The 26129-nt window shown below is 51.7% G+C and overlaps 1 protein-coding gene across 3 annotated transcripts in view; it reads left to right on the plus strand.

Annotated features, from left to right (window-relative positions):
* The window catches only part of LOC144730283 (BAR/IMD domain-containing adapter protein 2-like), a 51070-nt gene that overhangs the window by 20294 nt on the left and 4647 nt on the right, over nucleotides 1-26129 (plus strand). For all 3 annotated transcript variants that reach the window (XM_078610968.1, XM_078610969.1, XM_078610967.1), the window contains 10 exons: nucleotides 12064-12125; nucleotides 13810-13881; nucleotides 14587-14718; nucleotides 16736-16888; nucleotides 17464-17772; nucleotides 19542-19881; nucleotides 20025-20283; nucleotides 21173-21235; nucleotides 22571-22682; nucleotides 25304-25332. In XM_078610968.1, the coding sequence (XP_078467094.1) occupies nucleotides 12064-12125; nucleotides 13810-13881; nucleotides 14587-14718; nucleotides 16736-16888; nucleotides 17464-17772; nucleotides 19542-19881; nucleotides 20025-20283; nucleotides 21173-21235; nucleotides 22571-22682; nucleotides 25304-25332 (1531 nt within the window). The remainder of the gene's footprint in view (nucleotides 1-12063; nucleotides 12126-13809; nucleotides 13882-14586; nucleotides 14719-16735; nucleotides 16889-17463; nucleotides 17773-19541; nucleotides 19882-20024; nucleotides 20284-21172; nucleotides 21236-22570; nucleotides 22683-25303; nucleotides 25333-26129) is intronic.

Below are 26129 nucleotides of genomic sequence, written 5' to 3' on the forward strand. Positions count from 1 at the left end.
CATCATCAGTGACGTACTAAACTACATTATCAGTGGCGTAGTAACTACATTATCAGTGGCGTAGTGACTACATTATCAGTGGTGTAGTAACTACATTATCAGTGGCGTAGTAACTACATCATCAGTGGTGTAGTAACTACATTATCAGTGGTGTAGTGACTACATTATCAGTGGCGTAGTGACTACATTATCAGTGGTGTAGTGACTACATTATCAGTGGTGTAGTAACTACATTATCAGTGGCGTAGTAACTACATCATCAGTGGTGTAGTAACTACATTATCAGTGGTGTAGTGACTACATTATCAGTGGCGTAGTGACTACATTATCAGTGGTGTAGTAACTACATTATCAGTGGCGTAGTAACTACATTATCAGTGGTGTAGTAACTACATGATCAGTGGTGTAGTAACTACATTATCAGTGGCGTAGTGACTACATTATCAGTGGTGTAGTAACTACATTATCAGTGGCGTAGTAACTACATCATCAGTGGTGTAGTAACTACATTATCAGTGGTGTAGTAACTACATTATCAGTGGCGTAGTGACTACATTATCAGTGGTGTAGTGACTACATTATCAGTGGCGTAGTGACTACATTATCAGTGGCGTGGTAACTACATTATCAGTGGTGTAGTGACTACATTATCAGTGGCGTAGTAACTACATTATCAGTGGTGTAGTGACTACATTATCAGTGGCGTAGTAACTACATTATCAGTGGTGTAGTAACTACATTATCAGTGGTGTAGTGACTACATTATCAGTGGCGTAGTAACTACATCATCAGTGGTGTAGTAACTACATTATCAGTGGTGTAGTGACTACATTATCAGTGGCGTAGTAACTACATCATCAGTGGCGTAGTAACTACATCATCAGTGGCGTAGTAACTACATTATCAGTGGTGTAGTGACTACATTATCAGTGGCGTAGTAACTACATCATCAGTGGCGTAGTAACTACATTATCAGTGGCGTAGTAACTACATTATCAGTGGTGTAGTGACTACATTATCAGTGGCGTAGTAACTACATCATCAGTGGCGTAGTAACTACATTATCAGTGGCGTAGTAAACTACATTATCAGTGGCGTAGTAACTACATTATCAGTGGCGTAGTAACTACATTATCAGTGGCGTAGTAACTACATTATCAGTGGTGTAGCAACTACATTATCAGTGGCGTAGTAACTACATTATCAGTGGTGTAGTAACTACATTATCAGTGGCGTAGTGACTACATTATCAGTGGCGTAGTAACTACATTATCAGTGGCGTAGTAACTACATTATCAGTGGCGTAGTGACTACATTATCAGTGGCGTAGTAACTACATTATCAGTGGTGTAGCAACTACATTATCAGTGGCGTAGTAACTACATTATCAGTGGCGTAGTGACTACATTATCAGTGGTGCAGTAACTACATTATCAGTGGTGTAGTAACTACATTATCAGTGGCGTAGTGACTACATTATCAGTGGCATAGTAACTACATTATCAGTGGCGTAGTAACTACATTATCAGTGGTGTAGTAACTACATTATCAGTGGCGTAGTAACTACATTATCAGTGGCGTGGTAAACTACATTATCAGTGGCGTAGTAACTACATTATCAGTGGTGTAGTAACTACATCATCAGTGGCGTAGTAAACTACATTATCAGCTCAGGGAGTTGCAACAACCTGTAAGGTGGTGCCCCCAATATTGTGATTTGTCTCACACGGCCGCACCGCTTTGGAGTGGGGGGCAGGAGGCTAAGGCACCTCCTGCCCCCCCTGCCCCCCACCGCTCGTTATGCTGCCGGTACAGAACTCGGCTGCCGGAAAATCATCGGGAGCGCCACCAACCCCTAACCGCGTGCTGCCACTGCCATCGATCCGGTCCTGGCCCTCCCTCTCTCTCTGCGCGGGCTTCCGACGGAGTCCACAGAATGGAGTTTGAACATCCTCCTCCTTCTGACCCATACGGCTCTCAACAAATCTCTTGACCCCATCCTCACCCCATCCTCACCATCCCCGCTAGCCGAGCCCTCCCCCCCCGCCCCCACCGGACTTCTCGGCACACTGGGGGGGGGGGGGGTGCCGTGTTTATCGATACGATACCAATTTTCTGGGTCTCAAGGAGGTGGAGGGGGGGCATTGCCCCATGTAAGCTATGTTTTATCTGACCAGGTAAGCTCCATCAGAGCTGTGTAGCTCTTCTTACAGCTAGCGACCTGGCCGTTGCTATTTCATAGCTCAACCTCGCGACGCCTCGCCACGTGGAAAGCTATAGCAGCAGCCAAAGACTCTAAAGCCCATAGAGATCCATAGAGACCCATAGACTAAACTACGTCGTTTACCAGGTAAGGCCCACTGAGCTCTTTAGCCCTTCTTTCGGAAGCAACCTGGCAATCACTCGTTGATGGCCCAACCAAGTGCCTTGTCGCCACGTGGAACGTTATAGCAGTAGCAGCAGCAGCCACAAACTCAGTACTGAGGCCAGTCTGCAGGCAGTGAGAGTACTGCAGTGAGAGTACTGCAGTGAGAGTTCTTTGCAGACCGAGTGAGCTTATCTGGCGCGGGGAACTCTCGGCGCAGTTGGGGAGAGGAGATAACGCGGCGGTGGGCAGCGCGGGCAGCAGATAAGGAAGGCCAGCCCGGAGTGGTGATGGTAACGATGGTGATGGTGGCAACGGTGGTGATGGTAACGATGGTGATGGTGGCAACGGTGGTGATGGCGGTGATGTTGTTGCTCGTGGTGGTTGGTGGTGGTGATGGGGGTCGGTGGCGATGGTGATTCGTTTTTGGTGGTGATGGTGGTGGTGATGTTGCGAGTGGTGGTTGGTGGTGGTGAGATGGGGTTGGTAGCGACGGTGATTCGTTTTTAGTGATGGTGGTGATGTTGTTGCTAGTGGTGGTTGGTGGTGGTGGTGGTGGTGGACGATGTTGGTGATGGGGTTGGTAGCGACGGCGATTCGTGTGTTGGTGATGGTGGTGTTAGAAGCCAGCGTTCTCCATTGCAAGGCCCAGCGGGCCACTGCGGGCCTCTGATGGCCTTTAGTGCGGCCCCTGACCTGCGAACCGCGACACTACACCCAGAGTCAAAACACCCCACACCCCACCCATCATCATCATCATCACCGTGCTGCTGTCAAACCTCACAATGGTTTAAAATGGTGTGGCGGCAGTCCTCGGCACTGATGATGTCTTAATTATCGGCGAAAGTGGAATGATGTTTTATCGTCGCCTGCCCCTCCCGCCACCCCTCTGAAACGCGTGAAGAACGCTGACCAAGAGAGAGTAGACCATCTGCTAGGGTCTCCACCGTGTTCACGTGGTAACGAACCGGCAGAATTTATTTTTTTATTTTTACCAGGGGCAGCCCCCTGCCATGGACGCGAACGGCGGAATTCTATACACACGAGGGGAAAGCGGCCGCCTCTTGGCAAATCCTCTGGCAATCTGATTCAGCGGCTCGACGCCGTTGAATCGGAACACTGTTTTGTTCAAGACTGGGGGAATCCGATGAGCTGTGAAGCTCTTTGTTTTGTTTCTTTCACAGATGTCCGGTAGGGTTAGGGTCAGCAAGCTAGAACAACAACAAACAATACAACAACAAACAATACAACAACAAACAATACAACAACAACAAACAATACAACAACAAACAATACAACAACAACAAACAATACAACAACAAACAATACAACAACAAACAATACAACAACAAACAATACAACAACAAACAATACAACAACAAACAATACAACAACAAACAATACAACAACAAGAAACAATACAACAACAAACAATACAACAACAAACAATACAACAACAAACAATACAACAACAAACAATACAACAACAACAAACAATACAACAACAAACAATACAACAACAAACAATACAACAACAAACAATACAACAACAAACAATACAATAACAAACAATACAACAACAAACAATACAACAATGAAGGAGCACAGACGGAGCTTGTTCACTCTACGGCCCATTGTTTGGGTTGCGTGGCCACAACTTTATTTACAACTATTTCAACAATCTTCTTGGTTCTTTCGGTAAAGTCACGTAGAAGGAAAATAATAAAATAATAAAAATAAAACATAATAAAATAATTCTCACGACGTTTCGGCCACAACGCAAGCAGCCGTCTTCAGGTGGAGAACAGGTCTGTCAAGTAGACAAAAATCTGTCTACTTGACAGACCTGTTCTCCACCTGAAGTAGACAAAAATCTGTCTACTTGACAGACCTGTTCTCCACCTGAAGACGGCTGCTTGCGTTGTGGCCGAAACGTCGTGAGAATTATTTTATTATGTTTTATTTTTATTATTTTATTATTTTCCTTCTACGTGACGACTTTACCAAAAGAACCAAGAAGATGAATCCCTGCAGTCACGAAAGCTTTAAATCGAAATATTTCAACAATGTTTTACTTGACCAGGTAAGGGGCCCATCTGAGCGATGGAGCTCTTTTCCAGAAGCGACCTCGCTGTCGCAAATGTTTGCTCGACGAAGCGGGCTTATCGCCATCATCGTGTCGGAATTGATAACAGCAGACACGTACTCGGAACGCGTGGTGGTGATGTTGATTCTAAATGTGGGGGGGGGGCGGATAGGGGGTAAAACCGGAGGACCCGAGAAAAATCCACGCGACCACGGGGAGAGAGAGACACGCAAACTCCAAATATACAGCAGCAGGCGTCGTGGTCGGGATCGGAATCGAACCCACGACCTCCTGTATACCAGGCGAGGTAGTTAACATCTCGCTACCGTGTATGTCTGTATCTCAATGGGTCTGCGTATTTCTCTAAGTCTCGGTGTACTTCCATTGGTCTCTACAATGTGCGTACGTATCTCTATGGTGTATACGATGCATACATAGAGATGCAGATACTCTATGTATGACCATGTCTTCGACTTCTTCTTGCGAATGGCAGCTGCATTATGTTCAACAGCTAGAATTATCCTGCTGTTGGCCACGTCGAGAGGGCTTTCGGAGTTCCTCCCGTTAGTTCTGCATATGGTCCATAGCACAGCCATGAATGTCCTTGGTATTATTAGCTCGCGCGCGACTGGTGATGTTTGTTTGATTTTGTGTTCTGTGCTCGCAGGAAGCTGCCAGTTTTTTTTTGTTTCGGGAGAGGGGGGGGCGGTGGGAGGTTTATCGCCCGCGTTCTTACGCGAATTCGTTTCCTGAGTTTCGAGAGCGTTGCTCAGAAACGCATTCAAATCCTCGCCGCAAAAAAAATAAAAACCTCACCACACCCGATTTACTCACTACGTGGTCGCCTCCCCCCACATTGCCTCGGAAGGGGGGGGGCGTGTGGGGGCTCAGACGCCGGAATTCTCCGTTACTCTGACGGGGCTGGCAGAGGCGACAGTTTGGGTTGAGATGAGTCGGGTCGGGGCGGGTGAATTCGCGCTTAAAGGTTGTTATTATCTTTTTTTTTATCTCACAACTATCGAATTATCTTAATTCTAGATTTGAAGCTTTCGTGACTGCAAGGATTCGTACTCTTAGGTTTTTTCGGTAAAGTCACGTAGGTAAAAAATAAAAAATAAAATAAAAAATAAAAAAATATTAATCTTATTTTTATTATAAAAAAATAAAATAAGAAAATCTTTTTTACCTACGTGACTTTACCGAAAAAACCTAAGATTTTGTATCGAATCATCGACACGACAAAAAATGCCCAAGATATTCGTCACGTCTATAATAGGCGACGTTTCGGTCTGCGGCCCCTTTCTGGATTTTCCCACACCAACGGCGTTTGTTATTGGCCGTGTGGAGTCGTTAACTGTGCTGTCAACAATGCAGCAGCAACATCACCAGATCGTTTTGCTTAATCACAATTAGACAGAATTGTGAGTGGAAATATGCATCGGTGCCAACATCTTCATCACGAATATCCTCATCACCACCACCACCATCAATCACAAATATCTTCATCATCATCATCAGTCACTAATATCCACACCACTATCATCATCAGTCACGAATATCCTCACCACCACCACCATCAATCACTAATATCTTCACCACCACCACCGCCGTCATCGTCATGGCTAATATGCCCGTTGGTGCTAACAGCACTTGCCCCAACGTCCTGTTCAAGGCTATATGCGGGGGGGGGGTCCTTTGTCTTTGTGTGTGCGTGAGTGAGTTTTGTTGAAGTTGGAAACTCGTAAAAGCTGCCGACCTCGCCTCCTTCCTGCCCCCCCGCCACTCACTCCCCATGAGAGTAGTGGGGCCGGGGGAAAACAGTGGCGTAGCTATTGAGTGTGCAGGCGGTGCAGCTGCACCGAGTCCAACGCGCGCGAAGGGAGGGGGCAAAGCGCCAGGCTACGGGGGAGGGGGGGCGCGAGGGTGGGGGGGAGGCATCGTGAGCCTCGCACCAGGGCAAACTTCGCTACTAAGGCACTCGAGACGCCCATGGATGTGATTCCAAAAGGCCACGACCACGCAAGACACCACAAGTCAGGAGGGGCATGTAACGGAAGAGACCTTCAGTGGCGGATCCATGGTGGGGGGGGGGGCGGTGGGGGTGGGGGGCACCTCTCCCCCCGCTATTTCCCCGACGCTGAAATCCCAAAAAAATTGTGAAAATAAACTGGCATTGAAAAACAAAATCCAGACGTTTCAGGACCGCCCCTGATCCCCCCAACACCCTCCCCACTTTCGGAAGTTTTCGAGATCCGCCTCTGGTAGCTTTTGGAAGGCGACTTGACTGGTTCTTGTTGTTGTTGTTGGCCAGGGGCGCGATTGTTTGCGCCCCCGTGACCTCACCGCGCCTTGGATTAGCACGGTTGGCTAAGGTACGGTGCGAAAGAAGTGCAACGTTACATACCGTACCCTGTGGCGGCGTCGCTCACCAAACGACTCACTCACTCACCCACTCGCTCACCAAACCACTCACTCACCTACTCGTTCACCAACCAACTCACCCACCCACTCGCTCACCAATCAACTCACTCACCCACTCGCCCACCATCCAACTCATTCACCCACTCGCTCGCCAATCAATTCACCCACCCACTCGCTCACCAAACCACTCACTCACCCACTCGCTCACCAACCAACTCACTCACTCACTCACCCACTCGCTCACCCACTCGCTCACCAACCAACTCACTCCCCCAATCGCTCACTAAACGACTCACTCACTTACCCACTCGCTCACCAATCAACTCACTCACCCACTCGCTCGCCAATCAATTCACCCACCCACTCGCTCACCAAACCACTCACTCACCCACTCGCTCACCAACCAACTCACTCACTCACCCACTCGCTCACCCACTCGCTCACCAACCAACTCACTCCCCCAATCGCTCACTAAACGACTCACTCACTTACCCACTCGCTCGCCAACCAACTCATTCACCCACTCGCTCGCCAATCAACTAATTCACCCACTCACTCACAAACCAACTCATTCACTCATTCACCCACCCACCCACTCACTAACCAACGTATTAATTCACTCATTAATTTTTCAAGTAACTCACCCACCCACTCACCGGCTCACTTACCAACCAACTCGTTCATTAACCCACAGACTCACTGACCCACTCGCCAACAAACTCATTCGTTCACTCATTCACGTACCAAGTCACTGAGTAACTCACTCACCCACTCAACCACTAGAGTTGTGGGTCCTCTACGTTGAACTTCTTTCGCAACGGTAATCGTCAGTCGTGCTAATCTGAGGTGCGAGTTGCCACCTGTCCAGAAATTTGCATCGGGTTTATGTACCGATATGTGGTACCGGCATCGCTGCGTCGAACTTTATCGCCATTTAGTGCACGGTCACGATAACAGACCTCACGCCGGCTGAAAAATGTAAAACTATTTTTTTTTTTTACCACTGAGCGATGTAGTTATTTGTCAGAGAACGACAGCTCAACGAAGCGGCTCGTCGTCGTGTGACATTTTACAGCAGCCGGACCCTCGAAACGCGTGATGTTGATTCTCAAATGCGGAGGGAAATCCAGGAGGACCCGGAGAAAAATCCACGCGATCACGGGCAGAGAGACAGAGAGAGACACGCAAACTCCCAAATATACAGCAGCAAGCGTCAGGGTCGGGCTCGAACCCACGACCTCCTGCATACCAGGCGAGGTAGTCAACATCTCCTAGCCACCATGATGATGATGAGAGAGAGACGCAAACTCCCAAATATACAGCAGCAGGCGTCAGGGTCGGGCTCGAACCCACGACCTCCTGCATACCAGGCGAGGTAGTTAACATCTCCTAGCCACCTTGATGATGATGAGAGAGAGACGCAAACTCCCAAATATACAGCAGCAGGCGTCAGGGTCGGGCTCGAACCAACGACCTCCTGCATACCAGGCGAGGTAGTTAACATCTCCTAGCCACAAATCCGCGTGGTGTCCGTTCGGTCCGTAGGGGGGGAAAGGTGGCCAGAGCCGAGATGGTGAGGCGTGACGGAGCTGTTGATGGGCACGATGTCACGTGCAGGGATGTTGATGGGAGCTGTAAGAGGGGAAGAGGGGGTGTGATGGCGCTGATGGTGGGAGGGGATGGGTGGAGGGGGGGTGATGTGGAGGGGGGGGGCAGAGGGGGATGTGTGGTGTTTACACGCAGAGGGGGTGGCTCTCACACAGGAAGGATGCAGTGGGGATGTGTGGAACATGCGGGGATATACGAAGACAAAGATCCCCCGTGTAGCCTTAACAGACTTGTTGGGGCAAGTGCTGTTAGCGAGCAGCACCTGTGAAGGCCGGCACAGCACACGATAGGATGGGTGACCAGCACCACGCCAGGCCGCCTTTGTCTCCCTAATGGCGATGCTTACACACCGCCCCAGGTACTCACTTGATACGGAGTCGCCCTAGGGGAGGCCCAGAACCGATTCAAATATGTGTGTGTGTGTGTTTTGAGCAGGTCTACTCAGCCTTAAAGAGCACCTGGTGCGGTGTGCAAATATCAGAACTGGAGAGACAAAGGCGGCCGAGCGTGGTGCTGGCCACCCACCTCCTCGTGTGCCGTTCCGGCCTTCATAGGTGCTCGCTAACAGCACTTGCCCCAACAGCCCGTTAAGGCTAGAGGGGGGATCTTTGTCTTTTTTTTTTATTATTGTCGCAGTGGTCAGCGGACTGCACTGCAAACCCAACGACCCGAGTTCGATTCCCACATCCACCATCAGTTTCAAATATCTGAAACAGTCATCAGATTTCGCTCGGTGCGTGCGGTGTGCAGTGAAAAAAAGACAACAACAAAAATCGACCATCAGCACTGGGGAGACAAAGGCGGCCGGGCACGAACCTGCCCACAGCCGGCGTCTTTCACGTGCGCTGCCCAACAGCACTTGCCCAAAAAGCCCGCGTCGGCTACACGGGGGATCTTTATCTCTGCCCTCTGTGAGATTAAGACAAATGCCCCCCCACCCCACCCACCACCCCAGCTAAACTCCTCAGTAACTCCTTTGTGTGATTTTAGCTCGGGAAAAGTTTCACCTCTAAGTCTCCGTGTGAGCGTGACCCTGAATTCCCCTCGCCCGATGCTCCCCCCCGAGCCAAGAGAAGCAGATCCTGGTTCCTTTTGAGAGCTCGGAATGTGCAAGAGCTGCCCAGCGGTGGCTCTCAGAGGGCTCGCGCGTGATGGCCTTGTCAGAGACGCTGAGCCAGAACCGACGAGGTTTTCTGCGTTTCGAATCCGGCTTCTCAGACCTCGGGTGCCAAAGCCGCGGTCAAACTGGGCTCCCACGTGCGGCGATTTGATAAGTCCGGTCAGCAACAACAACAGCAGCAGCAGCAGCGACAACAACAAAATCCATCGCGTTAAAATTTGTAAAGTCACGTAGGTAAAGAAATGAAATTAAAATTAATAAAAATTTAAATAATAAAATTCACAATTTTTTACCTACGTGACTTTACCGAAAAAACTAAGAGCATGAATCCTTGCAGTCACGAAAGCTTCAAATCTAGAATTAAATTTGGTTCGGACCAAACAAAAAATGACGGCTCTGAGATTGAAACATCGGCGTCAAACGTCGTTCCCCAGACGGAGCTCTCCTCTCGTGCGGCGGAGCGGATGGGCAAGTGCTGCCCCCTGCTGCTGCGTGTGTGTGTGTGGTCTGGTGGTGTGGACCAGAGCGTCACTTGAAGAAGAATAAGAAAATGGATCTCAGAGGTAGTTTTGCGGTATCCGCTTCCGTCTGGCCGGCGTGGAAACGTAGGCCAAGTACAGCTGCTGTCCCCCCTTTTTTTTACCAGAGGCCTCTTCCACAAGCAGTTGCAGGGCCGCGCCTTTACTTCGTTTGGCTAAATCCCCAGCTCTTGGGAGCTACTGCAGGGATGAGCCACTTCATTTCGATTTAAAGCTTTCGTGACTGCAGGGATTCATCTTCTTGGTTCTTTCGGTAAAGTCACGTAGACTGGAAATAATAAAACAATAAAAATAAAACATAATAAAATAATTCTCACGACGTTTCGGCCACAACGCAAGCAGCCGTCCTCAGGTGGAGAGCAGGTCTGTCGAGTAGACAGAGTCTGAAGGACTCTGTCTACTCGACAGACCTGGCCGAAACGTCGTGAGAATTATTTTATTATGTTTAATTTTTATTATTTTATTATTTCCATTCTACGTGACTTTACCGAAAGAACCAAGAAGACAAGCCACTTCGTTTAGCTGTCATGTGTGGCCAGGTAGCTTCTGAACAAAAGAAGCTTATTGCTCAGTGGGCCTTACCTGGTAAGATGAAAATAAAACCAGTTGAGTTTTATTTGTAAAAAAAAATTCAAGCTATTTATTTTCCTTTCCTATTAGATTCGCACTCCCAACGTGCTTTTGCATTATTGTTGTACCGTTCTGACGTCGTGCCCATACTGGAGATAGAATGAAGATTGATTGACGTGCGGCTAAGGGGCCGTCCATAAATGACGTCACGCGATTTTGGACGATTTTTGACCCCCCGCCCCCCTCGTCACACGGCGTCACAAAAAGTCAGACCCCCCTCAAATTTGACGTCACAAAGCTCTGCTCCCCTCCCCCCCCAACCATGTTTCCATTTTGAAAATAAAACACGCTTCAAATCGCTTTAAACTATTGTCATTGTAGTGCGTATTTAATGTGGCGCTGCACTCTGATGTTGTAGGAGTGTTGTTATAACAATTATATATTTATTTAAAGTAGCGTATTTTTATGTGACGTCACATTTCTCAAACTCCCCCCCCCTCGTCACACATCGTCACAAATGTCTGACCCCCCCCCCCCCCTAGGTGCGTGACGTCATTTATGGACGGCCCCTAACACCTCTGTAGCGCGGGGCTCGTGATGAGACGCAGCAGCACCCAGTGTGGCTAAGGGGCGATTGGAAGCGTCGCAATAAGTTCAAGCTCCGTGACGTCTACTTCCTTCAGAAGCCGTTCTCTGTAGAGGGCGACCGAAATTCGGTTTCGGTTTCTGCGCCGAAAGTTGGCAAATGGCCTCTTTCGGCATAATTTCGGTTTTGGCTGAAAGTAAATTTTTTACTTTCGGTTTCGGGCGAAAGTAAATTTTTTACTTTCGGTTTCGGGCGAAAGTCAATTTTTTACTTTCGGTTTCGGGCGAAAGTCAATTTTTTACTTTCGGTTTCGGGCGAAAGTAAATTTTTTACTTTCGGTTTCGGGCGAAAGTCAATTTTTTTCTTTCGGGTTACTTTCGGTTTCAGCCGAAAGTCAATTTTTAACTTTCGGTTTCGGCCTCTAGTTCTCTGTTGTGTCTTCTCGTCTGTGGTTGTGTCTTGTTAATGTTGCGTCTTATACCCACGTGACTTTACCGAGAGAACCAATGGGTATGGATTCCTGCAGCCACGAAAGCTTCACATCAAGATTCTTGTCTGTGGTTGCGTTCCATTGTTCGCTACTGTGTCTTTTTGTGTGTGTTGGTGTGTCCTGTTCTTGTTGTGTGTTATTGTTCGTTGTGTGTCACTGTTGTGTTGTATTATTTGTTGGTGTGTGTTGTTGTTGTTGTTGCGGTCTTATTGTTTGTTGTGTTGTGTCTCGTTCTTTGACGTTGATTCTTATTGTTTGACGTTGTTGTTGTTGTTCAGGTGATACAGTCTTCCAGATGGCTGAGGTTCACCGGCAGATTCAGATCCAGATGGAGGAAGCGGTGAGTGCTACGCTGCTGCACGTGGCTTTCAGCCCGTAGTCCCGCACCGCTGTGGAGGCAGCGGCAGCGGGAGAGGGGGTTGGTGGATCACCGCACAGACGCTGCGGAAACTCCCTGGATCGCCTGGAGAAGGCGGCAACAGCAAAGTGCGGACTGACATCGTCTCCCCCATTTCGTGCAGGAGATCGAGCGTTTCCCCCTCGCACGCGTGGGGGCTCCAGTTTACTCCCACTCGTTTGAACACCCATTGGTTGGCCGCTAACACCTTCGTATACAGAGGATCGCGGAGCTTGGGCAATTGTTTGCAGCGCCCGCACACCGTCTGGCTGCCATACAGCTTGTCGGTGGTTCCTCGCCGATGTTGAGATGCTATTTGCGTGAAAGATTACGCCGTATGGAACTAGACGTCGTTTTCGATTTAAAGCTTTCGTGACTGCAGGGATTCATCTTCTTGGTTCTTTCGGTAAAGTCACGTAGAATGGAAATAATAAAATAATAAAAATAAAACATAATAAAAAAATTCTCCACCTGAGGACGGCTGCTTGCGTTGTGGCCGAAACGTCGTGAGAATTATTTTATTATGTTTTATTATTTTATTACTTCCATTCTAACGTGACTTTACCGAAAGAACCAAGAAGATAGACGTCGTTTATTATTTAATTTATTTTCATCACCAAGTTCACGAGTCATCGCGAGCGGCAGCGGTGACGCAACCAAAGTCGTCGTCAATGTCATCATCAACAGCAGAAGCATGAATATCAATATCATCAACAGCAGAACCATCAATATCATCGACAGCAGAATCGTAAACGCCATCGACGGAAGTTGTGATCATCATCGTCGTCGTCATCATAAACAGGATCAGCCGAGTGACTTGTTGAATCGCGATGAACATGATACAACAAAGAATCCATTTGTGAACTCAACTGCGATCAGGAATTATTGAAAGTCGTCAAATCACTACGCTGTGGAGAGGGCCAAGTCACCAGAAGCATCATCACCATGACGTCACCATGACGTCATCATGACCTCGTCATGACCACATAATGACCTCATCATGACCTCATCATGACCACATAATGACCTCATCATAACCGCAGCGTAACCAAATCATGACCTCATCATGACCTCATCATGACCACATAATGACCTCATCATGACATCATGACTACATAGTGACCTCATCATGACCACATCATGACCTCATCATGACCACATAATGACCTCATCATGACCACATCTTGACCTCATCATGACCTCATCATGACCACATAATGACCTCATCATGACATCATGACCACATAGTGACCTCATCATGACCACATCATGACCTCATCATGACCACATAATGACCTCATCATGACCACATCTTGACCTCATCATGACCACATAATGACCTCATCATGACATCATGACCACATAGTGACCTCATCATGACCACATCATGACCTCATCATGACCACATAATGACCTCATCATGATCACATCTTGACCTCATCATGACCACAACCAGATCGACATCACCACGATGACATCACAGCCACATCATGCACACCACCCTCACCCCTATCCTCACCCAGGCCAGCTCACTCTGACTTCTCACCCTGACATCCCACCCACTTGCCCTGACCTCTCGCCAAACTTACCGTGACCTCTCACCTCTTGACCCCTTGCCCGTAATCAGATCAAATCTCTGCACATGGAGCTGCTGTCACAGCTGGAGCAGAAGTTGGATCAGGATGTCAAGTACGTTAGTGTAAGTAGATGCACGAGTGAGCACACGTGTGTGTGTGGGTTACCATGTGTGTGTGGGGGTTATCGCGTGTGTGTGGGTTATCATGTGTGTGTGGGTTATAGTTGTGTGTGGGTTACCACGTGTGTGTGTGGGTTACCATGTGTGTGTGGGGGTTATCGCGTGTGTGTGGGTTATCATGTGTGTGTGGGTTATAGTTGTGTGTGGGTTACCATGTGTGTGTGTGGGTTATCATGTGTGTGTGTGGGTTATCGCGTGTGTGTGGGTTATCATGTGTGTGTGGGTTATAGTTGTGTGTGTGGGTTATCGTGTGTATGTGTGTGGGTTATCGTGTGTGTGGGTTATCGTGTGTATGTGTCGGTTATCGCGTGTGTGGGTTACCATGTGTGGGTTATCATATGTGTGGGTTATCGCGTGTGTGTGTGGGTTATCGCGTGTGTGTGGGTTATCATGTGTGTGTGGGTTATCATGTGTATGGGTTATCATGTGTGTGGGTTATCGTGCGTGTGTGTGGGTTATCATGTGTGTGTGGGTTATCATGTGTGTTGTGGGTTATCATGTGTGTGTGGGTTATAATGTGTGTGTGTGTGGGTCATCATGTGTGTGTGGGTTATCATGTGTGTGTGTGTGGGTCATCATGTGTGTGTGGGTTATCATGTGTGTGTGTGTGTGTGGCTCGTCGCCTTCTCCCCCCGTGGCCGCGTGCAGCTGACGCTCAAGCGGTTCCAGGTGGAGCACCGCGCGCACTCCGACGGCGTGGAGAAGGTGAGGGCCGAGCTCAAGCGCGTCAGCAAGAAGAGCAGCAAGAACCCGGGGAAGTACCGCGAGCGGGAGTCAAAGGTAGGGGGAGACACCCAGACCCAGCCCGTGATAAGAGAAAAACCGAATCGAACCCCTAACCCCCCCCCCCTACCCGCCGAATCTGATGGCTTAAACCTGAAGCCGTGAATCTCAAACGCTAACTCTGGCCCTGGTCTGAACACACACATTCACACGAACCCCAACACTAAACCCCTTTCATAACCCTAACCCCTCCTATAACCCTTACCATGACCACAACACTAACCCCAACACTAACCCTGACCACAACACTAACCCCAACACTAACCCTGACCACAACACTAACCCCAACACTAACCCTGGCCACAACACTAACCCCAACACTAACCCAGACCACAACACTAACCCCAACACTAACCCTGACCACAACACTAAACTCAACACTAACCCTGACCACAACACTAACCCCAACACTAACCCTGACCACAACACTAACCCCAACACTAACCCTGACCACAACACTAACCCCAACACTAACCCTGACCACAACACTAACCCCAACACTAACCCTGACCACAACACTAACCCCAACACTAACCCAGACCACAACACTAACCCCAACACTAACCCTGACCACAACACTAACCCCAACACTAACCCAGACCACAACACTAACCCCAACACTAACCCTGACCACAACACTAACCCCAACACTAACCCAGACCACAACACTAACCCCAACACTAACCCTGACCACAACACTAACCCCAACACTAACCCTGACCACAACACTAACCCCAACACTAACCCTGACCACAACACTAACCCCAACACTAACCCTGACCACAACACTAACCCCAACACTAACCCTGACCACAACACTAACCCCAACACTAACCCAGACCACAACACTAACCCCAACACTAACCCTGACCACAACACTAACCCCAACACTAACCCTGACCACAACACTAACCCCAACACTAACCCTGACCACAACACTAACCCCAACACTAACCCAGACCACAACACTAACCCCAACACTAACCCTGACCACAACACTAACCCCAACACTAACCCTGACCACAACACTAACCCCAACACTAACCCTGACCACAACACTAACCCCAACACTAACCCAGACCACAACACTAACCCCAACACTAACCCTGACCACAACACTAACCCCAACACTAACCCTGACCACAACACTAACCCCAACACTAACCCTGACCACAACACTAACCCCAACACTAACCCAGACCACAACACTAACCCCAACACTAACCCTGACCACAACACTAACCCCAACACTAACCCTGACCACAACACTAACCCCAACACTAACCCTGACCACAACACTAACCTCAACACTAACCCCAACACTAAGCCCCATTCCTAACCCTAACCCCAACTCTAACCCTAACCCCAACTCTAACCCTAACCCCAGCGCTCATCACAAATCTAACCCCAACCGCAACGTGAACCATAACACTGTTTCCAACACACTGAACCATTTCCTAAACCCAACATTACTCCTAAACCCAACACGAAACCCAACCCTAACCCAAGTCTGTCCAAGGCTACGTGCGGGGGGGGGGGGGGAATATTTTGTCTGCGTGTGTTGCACCCAAAGGGGCCGTCCATAAATGACGTCACGCACCTAGGGGATGGGGGGGGGGTCAGACATTTGTGACGATGTGTGACGAGGGGTGGGATTTGAGAAATGTGACGTCACATCAAAATGCACAACTTTAAATAAATATAGACAACACGTTCTACTTAATTAAATATACTTTTTAATAAATGTTTTCTCCTACAACATCAGAGTGCAGCGCCGCATTAAATACGCACTACAATGACAATAGTTTAAAGCGATTTGAAGCATGCTTATTTTTTTTGGGAGGGGGAGAGGGGGGAGGGGCAGAGCTTTGTGACGTCATATTTAAGAGGGGGTGGGGGGAGGGGTCTGACTTTTTGTGACGCCGTGTGACGAGAATGAAAGGGGGAGGGGGTGGTCAAAAATCGTCCAAAATCGTCCAAAATCGCGTGACGTCATTTATGGACGGCCCCACAGGTGCTGAGCCACATGCAGATGCGCCACGCGGAGCTGCAGCAGTTTGTGAGCGACGGCTACCGCAGCGCGCTGGTGGAGGAGCGCCGTCGCTACTGCTTCCTCGTGGACCGCCAGTGCGCCGTCACGCAGGTGTTCGCACAGTACCACGGCAAGGTATGGCCGCTCGCAACAACAACAGCCACAACAACAACAACAACAGCCACAACAACTATATTATATTCTTAGGAGTTTTTTTGTTTTTTTTTCGGTAAAGTCACGTAGGTAAAAAAAAAATAAAATTAATAAAAGTAAAATTTAAAAAATATATATATATAAAAAATACAAAATTAAAAATTAAAAAAACAACAACAAGCGGAATAATTGCAACTCGCAAACACCAATAGTTGTCGTGGCCAGCGGTGGCGCGAGAGCAGCTACCACACCAACAACCGCAACGACAACAACAACAGCAACCACAACACTCGCAAACTCAATAATCGTGGCAAGATGGCACGAACAACTACCACACCAACAACGGCAACAACAACAACCACAACACTCGCAAACTCAATAATCGTAGCAAGATGGCACGAACAACTACCACACCAACAACCACAACAGCAACCACAACACTCGCAAACTCACAATAATCATGGCGACAACACCAGCTGCTCCACCCGCAGCGAAATGCATCCTCCTCCCCCCCCGACCTCTTCTTTCCCCCCCACCTCCTCCACCTCCTCCTGCAGTCCAAGGAGCTGATGACCCACAAGATGGCCTCGTGGCAGACCTGCTGCCTGAGCGCTTCCACGCTGCCCCCCCGCGTCTCCGTGCTCATGCAGAAGCTGGAGGGCCCTCCGGCCGACTCCCCCGGGGAGACGGACGACCCCCACGTGGCCTCCTCCTCCTCCTCCTCCTCGTCCGTGACGAGTCCGGGGGGTGGCGGTGGGGGGGCCCCCCCGCCGGGGCCACCGCCCCCGTTCATCTCGGCCCCCGTGCCCATCGAGGCGGCGCTGCCTGTCCCGCCGGAGTTGGCGCCCTTCGTCACCGGCGCGCGGGTAAACGGGGGGCAGGGGGGTCGTTAATTGGGCGCCACGGCGGCTAGGAGATGTTTACTACCTCGCCTGGTGTACAAGAGGTCGTGGGTTCGATCCCGACCCTGACACCTGCTGTATATTTGGAGTTTGCGTGTCTCTCTCTCATTATCATCATGGTGGCTAGGAGATGTTAACTATCTTGCCTGGTGTACGGGAGGTCGTGGGTTAGATCCCGACCCTGAAACCTGCTGTATATTTGGAGTTTGCGTGTCTCTCTCTCTCAATATCATCACGGTGGCTAGGAGATGTTAACTACCTCGCCTGGTATACAGGAGGTCGTGGGCTTGATCCCGACCCTGACACCTTCTGTATATTTGGAGTATGCGTGTCTCTCTCTCATTATCATCACGGTGGCTAGGAGATGTTAACTACCTCGCCTGGTATACAGGAGGTCGTGGGTTCGATCCCGACCCTGACGCCTGCTGCTGTATATTTCCAGTTTGCCTCTCTATCTCTCTCTCTCTCCCCGTGGTCACGTGGATTTTTCTCCGGTTTTTCCCTCCACATTTAGAATCAACGTCACGCGTTTAAGGTATTTGGCTACTGCTATAAATGTCCACGTGATGAGCAATTTAGTTGAGGCATCATTTGTGACCAGGTCTCTTCTGAAAAACTTCTCTATAGCTCAGTGGGCCTTATCTGGTTAAATAAGAAATATAGTTAAATAGTTAGTGAATTGGTCATCGCAATCCTAGCGTTGTTGGTGTTGTGAGGAGTGGAAGTGTGAACGCACTACGCGAGGAGGTGGGTGGCCACCACCACGCCCGGCCGCCTTTGTCTCTCCAGTGGCGATGTTTACACATTGCACCAGGTCCTCATTTGTGAGTCGACCTAGGGGAGGCCCAGGACCGATTCAAATCAACGTCGCCGGTGTTGGCCGTGAGCGGGAATTGAACTCGGGTCGTTGGGTTTGTAGGCCAGCGCGCTAACCATTGTGCTTCCGCTCCCCATACAATTGTCGTTATTTTCACAACCACCACGACCACCATCACTGCAATCGCTACCTCTTACATAACCCGCTGCTACCACCAGCGGCAAAGACAGCATCACGCCCGACCACCTTTATCTCCGCAGTACTGACGTTTACACGTCATCATCATCATCATTTTCTATTCATTACCACCGTCCTCATCGCTGCCACCGCCCCAGCTGCTCTCCCCGGCCGTAAAAGGTGCTCGCTCACGCCCGTTTCCTCACTCGCTAACAACAACAACCGACATTCGCCACTAAGTGGCGGTGACGTCACCACGACGCCTGTGCCAGGCCATGTGCACCTTGAGGCCACGTGAAGTGTCGAACGCCCGCTGGCAGGAGGTCACGGGACAGACCCAGGTGCCACGGGTCGACTGACTGAGATGACCGAGATGACTGGCTGATGGACCACCTCTGCCCCCTACAACTTGCTGTGCTTTAGCCACCCGGCGCTCCGCTCGTTGTTGTGAGCGTCGCTCCTCCGCCCTCCGTTGTTGTTGGAAGGCGACTGCCTCCAACTGCCCAGTAGCGTCCTTCACGAGCCTCCTCCACAGAGGCCGATCTTGACACCGCTGGTACCAGTCATCGACAAGTCCACTCAGCTCCACGTCCTCCTGTGCCACGTCACTCCATCTCTTCTCTAGCCCGTGCCGCGCCCGTTTAGCCCCCTCGATCCACCCGCTCGGTCACTAACACCCGCTCGCTAACGCCCGCTCCCTCTCGCCACGCTCGTTCTCCCTCCCTCCGTCCCTACCCAGAGGCCCGAGCCGCGGCCCGCGATGCGCCGCGAGCTCCCGGCGGTGCCCAACGGCGGCATCCCGGCGGCCGTGGCGGCGCACGCCAGGGGGGGCTCCTTCGGGGGCGGCTCCCTCGGGGGGGGCTCCAGCAGCGGCTCCGCCGGCTCCGTCGAGGAGGAGGTGGGGGCCCCGGGCAGGGGCCGGGCCGGGACCGGGGACCGGCGGGCACCTCCGAGAGCGACGGCCAATCAGGGGGGGCCGCAGCAGCAGCAGGGGCCCGACCTGCAGTACCGCACGCTGCCCGCCAAGCGCACGCCCATCGGCAGCGCCGGCGGCGGCACCGTCGGCGTCGGCAAAGCAGGCGAGAACGGGCAACGTGCCTCTCCTCCGTCGCCCATTCTGTCCCCCGTCTCCGTCGCTCATTCCCTCGCGCTTCTCTGTTGCGTGCGATCCCCTCCGACCGGGTTCTCTGTGCGGTGTGCGGGGGGTCGGTGGACCGCGCAGGGAGCGCCGTGGCGGCCGGCGGGCCACAGCTGGCGCGGTCCAGCTCGGCGTCGGCGGGCCTGGACTCGGTGGGGGGCGGCGGCGGCGGCGGCGGCGGGTCGGCCGGTGCCGTGGGGACGCAAGTGGAGGCTCTGTTCCAGCACGTGGCCGGCGCGCAGGAGGGCACGCTGCTGAACTTCGACGTGGGCGACGTGATCACGATGCTGGCGCCACAGCCACAGGACGGCTGGCAGTACGGGGAGAACGCGCACACGGGCAGGTGGGGGCCGCCGCCGTCAGCGAATCCGTCGTCGTCGTTATCGTCATTACCAAACATCTGAGTCGCATCATCAATTTCATTGTCGCTGTCGTCGCCGCCGATGTCGTCGTCGTGATCAACGTTTATTGTCGCCGTCGTAGTCGTCGTAGTCATCGTCGTCATCATCGCCGTCAGCTTTGTTGTTGTCGTTCTCGCTGCCGTCATCGTTTTCATAATCATCATCATTGTCATTACCACCATCGTCATCTTTATCATTATTGGAACCTCATTTGCCAGTAAAAAATATGATAATTGGTTTTTTACCCTTTTATCTGGCAACAAAACTGACACCTTTTTACAAGGAATCATGTTTGCATAGATCACAATACCTGCAGTCATAATGCAAACAAAAAACACAACTCTGATAATCTGGTCCAACACCATGTGAGACTAGGCTCTAAGGGAAGCTGTCTCGGGTGTGGACCAATCAACTTCAAGGACAGTGCATACATTATCAGAGTTATGTTTTTTGTTTGCATTATGACTGCAGGTATTGTGGTCTATGCAAACGTGACTCCTTGTAAAAAAAGGTGTCAGTTTTGTTGCCAGATAAAAGGGTAAAAAAACAATTATCATCTTTATCATTGTCGTAGTCGTCATCCTTGCTGTCAACATCATCACCGTTGCTCACAGTCATCGTTGCTGAGAACTGGTGAGGGGACATCATCGCCATCATTGTCGCCGCCATCACCGTCGTTGTTCACCGAGCATCGGCTGTCGAGGCATCTGCACTCGCCGCAAAGGAAACCCTTAGCTGCGATCGTCCCATTGTCACGGTGCAGTGGATGGACTGGGCCCGGTCATAGAAACGTAGCGACGCACGCCTGTCCTCCGCCTTGTCCCCCCGCAGGCGCGGCTGGTTCCCCGTGACGTACACGCGCCCGCTGGATGCGGATGACGACACCCACTCCAGGTGAGAAGCCCTCGCCCCTCGCGGCTCCGGGGGGAACCCCAGAGAATGACCGAGTGGGCGGCGGCAGCGTCTCGCGTTAAGCCGCCGGATTTTCTGGGAGGCTCAACGGGGACACGCCGGAGAGCCCGGGGGCAGCCCCTCCCTCAACCACGCCCACGTTTACGTGACCACGCCCACTTACACGTGACCACGCCCACTTTCACGCAGCCACGCCCACTTTCACGCGGCCGCGCCCACTTTTACGTGACCACGCCCACTTTCACGAGGTCACGCCCACTTTCACGTAACCACGCCCACTTTCACGTGGCCATGCCCACTTACACGTGACCACGCCACTTACACGTGACCACGTCCACTTTCAAGTGACCACGCCCACTCAACCGCTATCCTCGCCTGTTTACAAATGAGTGCAATGGTCAACCACGCTGCATCCGCTTCGTGTTCCCGTGACTTACTTTTGATGAGTGTGCCGTCGGATGGCAGCAGTCTGCCCGAGCGGACTCGCGCCGCGGGGTGTGGGTGGAATTCATTATCCAACATCGACTCACGTTCGCGTGACCAACCGTTCGAGCTTTTCTCGCGCAATTTCTATCCCGCTAACGCAGCGGTTCTCCTCAACCTGGGGTGCACGCACGGGGTGCGAGATGCCCTTTACCACGCACGACTTGTGCTTTACGAGTGTAATGACATGATGACACCTGCTGGCTGGGAAAAGGAAGCACGGGTACGGGCACCGCTAAGACAACATCCAATCTGACAGGGAGAGGTATCTGTGGCGAAGGTAATAGACGGGGTTGGCCAAGATGCTCCGGGAACCTGCTCGAAGGTTCCACGAGAGGGCGTGGCCGGAGGCGGAGCCTAGCTGGAGGCGGAGCCTAGCCGGCCTGGGGAGATGTAAGCGGGGGCGGACCCGGGGCTCGGGGTTCGCGTGTGGATTCTTGGGTCCCGGCTGCGTCTTTGCTTGCCGTCATATCTTTCCGTCGTCCGGCCACGTGGAAGAACTCCTGCGGGGTTTCCATCGCCATCCTCGTCACGCCGCCAGCCAGCGGCGTGGCCACGTGATCGGCCGTGTGTGTGTAGCCAGTCGAGACGTTAATATCTAAGCGTTGTACTCAGAGTGAGAAGGATAAGGTTGGCCTGTGCTGTGAAACCCAGTGTAAGAAATAAAATAAGAAGTACCCTCTGCACGACGTGTCGCGGAAGTCGCTCATTACACGAGTAAAGTTTTAGTTGATTTGCACTAAAGGTTAAGAACCACTGCCCTAACACTTCGATGTGCCGCGACCCCCCCCCCCCCCCACCGCTTGTCCGCCGTACCTCCACGTCCGCCGTCAGCCATGGGGAGCCTGACACCCTGAGCAGCGCCGGCAGCTACCACGAGGGCGGGGAGCTTCCTCTGCCACCCACCGATTACTTCGCCGCCTCGCCCTACGACCCGGAATCCCAGGTGAGAGAGAGGCAACGCCGTTCAGGGGGTCAACGTGAACGAGCGGAGGAAAAGACACCCCCCCTCCCCCCCCCAGTGTAGCCTTGGGTCGAGTGTTGTCAGCGAGCTCCTGTGAAGGCCAACGCAGGGCACGGGTGGAGTGTTGTGGCCGTGAAAACAAAAAAACACGCCCGGCCGTCTTTGTCTCCCCAGTGCTGACGCTTTTACACGTCACTCCGGGTATTAATTTTAAGGCTGAGTCGACCTGGGGGGAGGACCAGGATCGGTTCAGATAATCGTCACTGGCGTTGGTGGCCGTGAGCGGGAATCGAACTCGGCTCGCCGGGTTCGTAGTTCAGCGTAGCGCTAACCGCTGCACTACCGCTCCCCAAACACTCCCCAAAGACAGAAAGCAAGAGCCCCCGTATAGCCTTAACAGACTGTTGGGGCAAGTGCTGTTAGCGAGCACCTATGAAGGCCGGAACGGCACACGAGGGGGTGGGTGGCCAGCACCACGCCCGGCCGCCTTTGTACACATCGCACCGGGTACTCATTTGAGGCTGAGTCGACCTGGGCGAGGGCCCAGTACCGGTTCGGATAATCGTCACTGGGTGTTGGTCGTGAGCGGGAATCGAACTCGGGTCGCCGGCTTCGTAGCGCAGCGTGCTAACCGCTGCACTTGCGCTCCCCCCACACACACACTAAGACAAAGATCCCCCGTATAGCCTTAACAGACTGTTGCGGAAAGTACTGTCAACAACAACAACCGCCATTCGCCAATAAGTAGCGGTGACGTCACCACGACGCTTGTGCCAGGCTATGTGCACCTAGAGGCCACGTGAAGTGTCGAACGCCCGCTGGCAGGAGGTCACGGGGCAGACCCAGCAGGTGCCACGGGTCGACTGAGCTGACTGAGATGACTAGCTGATGCACCACCTGTGCCCCCCTACTGTGTCACACACACAGACACACGTGCACCGCCCGTGACTCTCGCCGTGTGTGACGCACTTCCTGCTCGTGATGCATGTGAAGGCGACCATGCCGCAGGACCCTTCCAGGAAATTGACGTCAAAAAATAACGGGACGCAATTAAACTCTCCCGGACTTCCCAAATTCGCAACGACAAACAAACAAACAAAAACACGCGGCCGTTGCCCGAGCTGCTCCTTGCGGGTTCACTCCCGCACATCATCTCCGCGGGGCGTGAGACAAAATGAGCAGCGGTGGGTTGTCTATGCGAAAGTCGCTGGCGCCCGCCATGGGAGTGTGGAGTTTCCACCACCGGCTCAGGGCCCGTTGCGTATGTATACGTGTGTAACGGCGTAAGTAGCGCAGGAGACATCGACGGAGGCAACACGTATTAACAATTGCTACTATACAGCACGTAGCGCACGCTAACACTGGAAGGGGTAACGGCCCCTTCACCCGGTTCTATCCGAGTGTCCCTCGGCTCACGTTTCCCCGTTAGCTCCTACTACACCCCTCTAACCCAGACCATCCTATAGAGGCTAACTGACCTGGCCCAGCTTCGGCTCAGGTCCGACCCTCAGCCACACGAGCCTGGCCCTCGCAAGGACACAGACCTCGCTGCTCTGAGGTCGCCCCTGGATTGCCCTGCTCGGCTCTTATAAGAGCAGCGAGTCAGGGTAGTCCCAGGGCTAGCTAGCTGGTACTCTTAGTAGGTGAGTGAGTGGGTGAGTGAGTGGTGAGTGACTGAGTGGGTGAGTGATTGAGTGAGTGAGTGGTGAGCTAGCTGGTCTTCAGTCTTCACTGGCTCTTCTGCTCCAACGACTGCCTCGAGCTCTCTCGCTCACCGCCTTATATACCCAACTGCCCCCCCGAGGGGCGGGGCTGTATGCGGACGTTGATGTAGACACCCCAACGTAACGGCTTGCTACACCCCGGTACGTAATACCTCTACACGTGTACGGGGAGCGGTGGCGCAGTGGTTAGCGGACTGCGCCACGAAATCCGACGAAGAGGGTTCAATTCCCGCTCACGGCCACCCACGCCAGTGACGATTATCTGAAACGGTGCTGGCCCTCCCCTAGGTCGATTAAGCCTCAAATGAATACCTGGTGCGGTGTGTAAACATCGCTGGTCGAGAGACAAAGGCGGCTGGGGCACGGTGCTGGCCACCCACCCCCCTGGTGTGCCGTGCCGGCCATGATAGGTGCTCCTTGCTAACGGCACTTGCCCCAACCGCGTGTCACAGGCTACACGGGGGATCTTCTTGGTTCTTTCGGTAAAGTCACGTAGAAGGAAAATAATAAAATAATACAAATAAAACATAATAAAATAATTCTCACGACGTTTCGGCCACAACGCAAGCAGCCGTCTTCCTTCTACGTGACTTTACCGAAAGAACCAAGAAGATGAATCCCTGCAGTCACGAAAACTTTAAATCGAAAATACACGGGGGATCTTTGTCCTAGTATGGACAGTGTGCGTATTAGCGATGGCCAGGAAATCACCGTGACGGTCCCACCAGGGATATCCGACAAGCCCTTTGGCAGTCGCGTGGGCTGGGCTACACATTGCTGATCATCTCTAGTTTGGGCGGTGGCCGTGTCTCCTTACCCCTCACCATTCTACCTGTCCCCCCCCCTCTCCCCTCCTCGCCCTTCTCGTGTCTCCACCAGGAGGAAGATTCAAGCGACTCTGCCTTGAGGTGAGATGGACGCGTGAGCAAAGATTTGGAGATGAGTTGATGTGTGTATGACCGACCGTGGAGCAAGCGCTGGTCGCGAGCATCTGTTGAGGCCAGTAGGGGTGAACAGGGGGGTGATGTGGCCAAGACCACGCCTGGCCGCCTTTGTCTCCCCCGTGCTGGTGTTTCCCACACCATACCAGGTATTCGCCACTGATGGTAGCCGTGGGTGTATGCCGTACTCGGGTCGCCGGGTTTGTTGGCACGGTGCGCTAACCACTGTGCCACTGCTCCACTGCATGCGCTGTGTGCGGGCGGATGACGCTAGTGCGGGGCCTGTAGCAAATGTTATGAAGGGGCACCGAAATTAAAAACATGCATAAATATTAAAACACGTAAATGTTTAACTTGCATAGTAAAGTAATTGGGTTTTTTTTTTATTTGCTTTACAGCCAGATAATACGACAAATCGCTAACCTTAAACACCCGGTCGTTCATAAAAGTTGAAGGCGGTATAGTGCTATAGTAATAGTGCAAGTGCAGAATCACTGAACCGGAATTGATAGCTTGAAAGCATTCAGCGTGGGGCCCTTGAAAGTGCGGAGCCCATAGCTGCATATGTAGCAACTACATGTGTAGCAACTACATGTGTAGCTACTACACATTTTAGAATCATCGTCACGCGTTTAGAGTGTTTGGCTCCTAGAAATCTCCACATGATGAGCCACTTGAGCTATCGTTTGTGGCCAGGTCGCTTCTCAAGAAGAAAACAAAGTTTAAAGAGTAAAATATGTGGACACTGTGCGTGCGTGGGGAGC

The sequence above is a fragment of the Lampetra planeri genome, chromosome 35, assembly GCF_965212315.1.
Source record: "Lampetra planeri chromosome 35, kcLamPlan1.2.h2, whole genome shotgun sequence".
NCBI classification, from domain to species: Eukaryota; Metazoa; Chordata; class Hyperoartia; order Petromyzontiformes; family Petromyzontidae; genus Lampetra; species Lampetra planeri.